Here is a 6,700-nt window from a genome sequence, read left to right on the forward strand (position 1 = left end):
CTGGAGCCAGGTTAATATTTTTGCTGGGTACTCGGTATGTCCGGCCTTATAAGTCTAAAGTCCCTGGTTACTTTTTCATAGTTTCAATGGATTTTGACAATAGACATGTCAGACTTCAATCATGTTAACGCTCTCGAGCGTGCGTCAAAGTTTAGGTAGCAAATAACAGTGCTGTATCCTTCTGACGTCATTTACATAGCTACAGAACTGTCCGATCACGCCGAATCACTGATAGAAACAAGATGAATTAATGACGATTCAGAAAATGTATAACTTTTAAAGATTTAAATAAATCCTATGGTGGGACTTTTGCCATTTATGGACGGTACGACAGAAAATTCCGGTGCCGTCGAACTTAATCGAATGCTTTTATTTATATCGTTCGAATGACCAAGTGCCGTTAAAAAGCAAATTGTATGGCTTTGTGCTATTCGCGTATGCTAGCTACATCATGCTAACATCGTACAGGGACCAGTAAAGGCTTAGAACACACTAGCACTTAGTTATTGTAAGTTTGATCACCTCTACTGTAAAGTAAAAAAGTGGACAAATTACGTGTTCTGTGAGAAACCTATTGGCGAGCTCACGTGCACACACAGCGGTCTACATTCTAAAGCTCCACTTTGCCCTCCCTACTTACAGTTGACAAGCACAGTAACTGAGTGAATGTATCACTCTCAAAAATTACATCAATACCTTAACATTTATTTTGAATTATTATAAACGACATATATCTACGCAACTAGTAGCAGCCAGTGTGATTAGACAGAAAACAAACGGAACCAATCGGTGAATAACCTGTTTCGTGTAGAGAGGTGCACGGGAGGGACTACTTCCGACGGAACGGGAACTTGTCGTGTTGTGTGACCAGCGAGACTGCGAACTTTTTACGCAGCGCCGTGGAAAGTCTGAAGAAAGGCTTTCGCATGTACCCGGCCTTTCCTTTTCTGCCACGTTAACCGTAATTTCTTTCTGAAATAAAATGGAGACGATTTTGGAACAACAGCGGCGCTACCATGAAGAAAAAGAAAGACTAATGGACGCAAAAACAAAGGAAATGCTCCACAAGAAAACGACGGTGAATATGTAGTCTAGCTAGCCTAGCAGGCTAATGTTAGTCTTCCGCCATACGCCGGTGTAACGTTAACTAGCCTAACAAGTTGTATATTAGCTGGCTAGTTTAAATATTATCTGTACTTTTTTTTAAATTGAACCATAGAATTGGAAATAAACGAACTGGAAAACATTTCCTTAGCTCTAAGTTTATTGAAACATGAAGCGGTGAATATTGGCTAACGATTGTTAGCCAGCTAACGTTAGTTGTATAAAGAGCCCAACTGTAGTTTAATGTTATATGTATATAACTTGCCAACTTTTTGTCTGAGAATTAGATTACCAACCGGTGCCATTGCCAGTTAATTGGTTAAATGCATGTTATGCAGAAGGCGTACATGTCATTTCAAGCCTGCATTAGCTTTGGAGCCATTATGAAATGTATTGTCAGATACCTAGCTAGTTAATGGCACAAGAAGACGTGGAGCTTTAATGTTTTTAAATATTTATTGGTGTATTCTCGTTATTTTTATTAGCTACGTGACCAAATAAACTCAGATCATCGGACACGAGCAATGCTGGATGTAAGTACGAGTTGTGTATCATTGTTCAGTTATACATTTGACGTATTTGCCTATAATTAGCGCGAACGTAGCTGGACCTTTTTTCTTTTCTTTTTTCCCCCCAGAGGTACATGGAAGTGAGTGGGAATGTGAGAGATTCGTATGAGGACAAAGACGGGTGAGTGCCACTTCAATAGCGTTGTTGCAATTGATTAGTTCCTTGTGGTAATTTGAAATCGCAATAATGATTTATACCGATTTCAATACTAGCAGGGGAAGGTGGGTGGATGGTAGTAGTGTGTGTGTGTGTGTGTGTGTGTGTGTGTGTGTGTGTGTGTGTGTGTGTGTGTGTGTGTGTGTGTGTGTGTGAGTGTGATGCCGGGTGGGTGGTAATCAAGGATGTGTGTGTGTGTGTGTTGCTGATGCAGGGTGGGTGGTAGTAGAGGATGTGTGTGTGTGTGTGTGTGTGTGTGTGTTGCTGATGCAGTGTGGGTGGTAGTGATGTGTAACCCTTCTCCACGTTTTCATCCACAGCATGAGGAAGGACGAGCTGAACGCCATCTCGGGACCAAACGAATTCGCCGAATTCTACAACCGGCTCAAGCAGATCAAGGAGTTTCACCGGAAGCACCCTAACGAGGCAAGACAATTAACCTCCTAACCCCTCAGAGTGTATAAGTGCACCTCCATACGAAACTCCCATGTTCTTAACATTGAGAGTTCCCTTTTCCCTGCCGTTGAAGTCTGAACATTAACACGGGTGGAAGTGGATAGACTGTGGCAGTGGACTCTGCACTGTGACCCCGTCACGGAATGTCCTCTTCCTGTCCACAACTTCCTGTTGTTAGGTAGAGGAAGAGAGACTTGGCGGAATTAACCATCTGGTACTCCTGTAAAATCTGTGACATCACCTTCTCAGCATCTCGCATCTGTCAGTATGAGTTCTGCGCTTGCACCTGGTCTAATGTGCGTGTTTGTGAGAGACTGAACTCAGATCCTGGAGGGCTGCAGTGTCTGCTTGTTTCTGGTGTGTTTCAGCTTGGAAACGTGCTAAGCCTAACGGCGTAAATGATTGGCGTTTATATAGCGCCTTTATCCAAAGCGCTGTGCAATTGATGCTTCTCATTCACCCGTTCATGCACACACCATTGGCTGCCATTCAAGGCACCGACCAGCTCGTCAGGAGCATTTGGGGGTTAGGTGTCTTGCTCAGGGACACTTCGACACAGCCCGGGCGGGGGATCGAACCGCCAACCCTCCGACTGCCAGACGACTGCTCTTACTGCCTGAGCCGATGAGACGACTGCTCTTACTGCCTGAGCCAATGAGACGACTGCTCTTACTGCCTGAGCCAATGAGACGACTGCCTTTTCTCCCTGAGCCAATGAGACGACTGCTTTTACTCCCGGAGCCAATGAGACGACTGCTTTTACTCCCGGAGCCAATGAGACGACTGCTTTTACTCCCTGAGCCAATGAGACGACTGCTTTTACTCCCTGAGCCAATGAGACGACTGCTCTTACTCCCTGAGCCAATGAGACGACTGCTTTTACTCCCTGAGCCAATGAGACGACTGCTCTTATTGCCTGAGCCAATGTTGCCCCATGCCTGAGCCATGACGCCGTGATTGGCTAACAAGTCCAACACCTTGTTTTCAGGGCCTAAAATGGCTGCAGTTTGTGTGTAAACTGTAAAAACCTGCAGACACTGCGCTCCCTGCTGGGCTGAGATCCCTGTGCTGATCGACCCTCTCTGTTTAACGGGCATCACTGAGGAATAATGAGGATTCGCTATAATGAGTAATTCCTGCGGTGCTCAAGCCGTCGTGCGTTGTGGTTTTGTGTTTCAGATCTGTGTGCCCATGTCCGTGGAGTTTGAGGAGCTGATGAAGGCCAGGGAAAACCCCAGTGAGGAGGCGCAGAGTGAGTCTGGCACACACACACACTCACATACGCACACACACGCGCACACACACACACACACACACTCTCTCTCACACTCACACACACAATTCAAGAGAATCCACACTAAAGGCTCCTGGAGGCACAGACATAGGCACATATTGATTTTCAGACTGTAAATGTCCATTTGCCTTTTTGGCTAAAAAATCAAATTGCCTCCATGAGCAATTAAAATCAGCACTGAGCCCCAGAGTGGACGGTGTGTTCCTACAGGCTGGAGTGTGGTCAGGTGACCTCATACAGCAGCAGGGTGTGACCTTGACCTTTGAACCTTGACCCTTTTCAGACCTGGTTGAGTTCACGGACGAGGAGGGCTACGGCCGCTACCTGGACCTGCACGACTGCTACCTGAAGTTCATCAACCTGAAGGGAGCTGAGGTGAGTGTTCGGCCATTCAGAGTCCGCTCCCGTTCCCTCTGCCGCTCCCGTTCCCTCTGCCGCTCCCGTTCCCTCTGCCGCTCCCGTTCCCTCTGCCGCTCCCGTTCCCTCTGACGCTCCCGTTCCCTCTGACGCTCCCGTTCCCGTTCCCTCATCCGCTCCCGTTCCCTCTGCCTCTCCCGTTCCCGTTCCCTCTGCCTCTCCCGTTCCCGTTCCCTCTGCCGCTCCCGTTCCTGTTCCCTCTCCCGCTCCCTCTGCCGCTCCCGTTCCCTCTGCCGCTCCCGTTCCTGTTCCCTCTGCCGCTCCCGCTCCCTCTGACGCTCCCGTTCCCTCTCCCGTTCCCGTTCCCTCTCCCGTTCCCGTTCCCTCTGACGCTCCCGTTCCCTCTGACGCTCCCGCTCCCTCTCCCGCTCCCATTTGTTCTGATGCTGTGGAGTTTGGGCCAAACTGTTCTCTCCTCCTGTGTGTGTCAGAAACTGGAGTACATCACCTACCTGTCCACCTTCGACCAGCTGTTCGACATCTCCAAGGACAGGAAGAACGCCGAGTACAAGAGGTGAGAGCGGGTCTGAGAACCCTTTCGCTGTGGGTGGTACATATTACCCTTCTGTGGGACATAGTTTGCACACACACAAGTGTGCTAGTTTCCTGTATACACACACACACACACAAGTGTGCTAGTTTCCTGTATACACACACACACACACAGGTGTGACAGTCTCCTGTATACACACACACACACACACACACACACAGGTGTGACAGTCTCTGTGCTTGTGGCTGCAGGTATCTGGAGATCCTTCTGGAGTACCTGCAGGACTACACAGACAGGGTGAAGCCTCTCCTGGACCAGAACGAGCTGTACGGAAAGATCCTGGGCGAGTTTGAGAAGAAGTGGGAGAACGGCACCTTCCCTGGCTGGCCCGTATGTACCCCTCTCTGTGTTACAGTGTGTGTGACTCCTCTCTGCGTTACACAGTGTGTGTGACTCCTCTCTGCGTTACAGTGTGTGACTCCTCTCTGCGTTACACAGTGTGTGACTCCTCTCTGCGTTACACAGTGTGTGTGACTCCTCTCTGCGTTACACACTGTGTGTGTGACTCCTCTCTGCGTTACAGTGTGTGTGTGTGTGTGTGTGTGTGTGTGTGTGTGTGTGACCCCTCTCAGCGTTACAGTGTGTGTGACTCCTCTCTGCCTTACACAGTGTGTGTGACTCCTCTCAGCGTTACAGTGTGTGTGTGTGTGTGTGTGTGTGTGTGTGTGTGTGTGTGTGTGTGTGTGTGTGTGTGTGTGTGTGTGTGTGTGTGACCCCTCTCAGCGTTAGTGTGTGTGACTCCTCTCTGCCTTACAGTGTGTGTGACTCCTCTCAGCGTTACACTGTGTGTGTGACTCCTCTCTGCGTTACAGTGTGTGTGTGTGTGTGTGTGTGACCCCTCTCAGCGTTACAGTGTGTGTGACTCCTCTCTGCCTTACACAGTGTGTGTGACTCCTCTCAGCGTTACAGTGTGTGTGACTCCTCTCTGCCTTACAGTGTGTGTGTGTGTGTGTGTGTGACCCCTCTCAGCGTTACAGTGTGTGTGACTCCTCTCTGCCTTACACAGTGTGTGTGACTCCTCTCAGCGTTACAGTGTGTGTGACTCCTCTCTGCCTTACAGTGTGTGTGACTCCTCTCTGCCTTACAGTGTGTGTGACTCCTCTCAGCGTTCCACTGTGTGTGTGACTCCTCTCTGCGTTACACACTGTGTGTGACTCTCTGCGTTACTATCTTATTATTGTAGTTGTAGTAGTAGTGCACCTGTAGACTCCTCTAATGTTCCCTCATTTAACTGTGCCTGTGCACCTCCTCTCTGCTCCTCTCTGCTCCTCTCAGAAAGAGACCAGCAGCGCTCTGACCCACGCAGGAGCTCACCTGGACCTCTCCGCCTTCTCCTCCTGGGAGGTGAGACCATCCTGCTACACCGCGCTGAGCAACGCCGTCTGTGATTGGTCCATAGTAACTCAAACTCTCTGTGATTGGCCCTTTATTAACTCTGACTCTGTGATTGGCCCTTTATTGACTCAAACTCTTTGTCATTGGCCCTTTATTAACTCTGATTTTGGGTGATTGGCCTTTTTTTTATTATCCGAGTGATTATTTATTTAATAACTGCTGCGGGCTGTTCTCTCTCTTCCCAGGAGCTGGCGTCTCTGGGTCTGGACAGGTTAAAGTCTGCCCTCATGGCTTTGGGCCTGAAGTGTGGTGGGTGAGTACCCCCCCCCCCCACCCTTCCACAGGCGTCCATACAACTCCTCAAAATGGCCGCCTCTGTGTCTCAGCCCTGTGTTAGAAACGCCCATCAGGGGCAGCTCACACACCACGGATGTGTCACAGGAATGTTCATAACGGCTCATTCTAATGCTGATGTCACAATCACTGCTCTAACCAATCATGCGCCACCGGTCAGCAAAATGGCCGACGGCAAGCCTCTTTGTGACCGGCTACTTTTAGACTGCTAGTTCATTTCGTAAAAATGATGTCATGGCAGCAATTTGTCTCCCCAATGCCAATGTTTCTGGCTGATTCCTTTTCTCGCCTGTCTGGTAACTCCGAACCCCCTCCTGGGAATCTGTGAGGAATGCAGTTGTAGAATTTAGAATTAAAAGAAAATGTGAAAACAAAAATGCAGAAAAAGCCTACTCTTCAAAGGGTTAATATGCATACATTGGAGACTTGGTTTGGTTTGGTTTGGTTTGCTTGGACTGACG

The 6,700-nt window shown here is 48.7% G+C and overlaps 1 protein-coding gene across 1 annotated transcript in view; it reads left to right on the forward strand.

Moving 5' to 3' along the window:
- Positions 1-807: 807 nt before the first annotated feature.
- The window catches only part of sf3a3 (splicing factor 3a, subunit 3), a 12,461-nt gene continuing 6,568 nt past the window's right edge, over positions 808-6,700 (forward strand). The window contains exons 1-10 of the mRNA XM_061216235.1: positions 808-1,078; positions 1,590-1,637; positions 1,742-1,794; positions 2,151-2,256; positions 3,466-3,538; positions 3,864-3,955; positions 4,429-4,511; positions 4,742-4,880; positions 5,826-5,894; positions 6,131-6,198. Of these exons, the coding sequence (XP_061072219.1) occupies positions 983-1,078; positions 1,590-1,637; positions 1,742-1,794; positions 2,151-2,256; positions 3,466-3,538; positions 3,864-3,955; positions 4,429-4,511; positions 4,742-4,880; positions 5,826-5,894; positions 6,131-6,198 (827 nt within the window). The 5' untranslated portion in view covers positions 808-982. The remainder of the gene's footprint in view (positions 1,079-1,589; positions 1,638-1,741; positions 1,795-2,150; positions 2,257-3,465; positions 3,539-3,863; positions 3,956-4,428; positions 4,512-4,741; positions 4,881-5,825; positions 5,895-6,130; positions 6,199-6,700) is intronic.

Source organism: Conger conger, chromosome 1 (assembly GCF_963514075.1).
Source record: "Conger conger chromosome 1, fConCon1.1, whole genome shotgun sequence".
Lineage (NCBI taxonomy): Eukaryota > Metazoa > Chordata > Actinopteri > Anguilliformes > Congridae > Conger > Conger conger.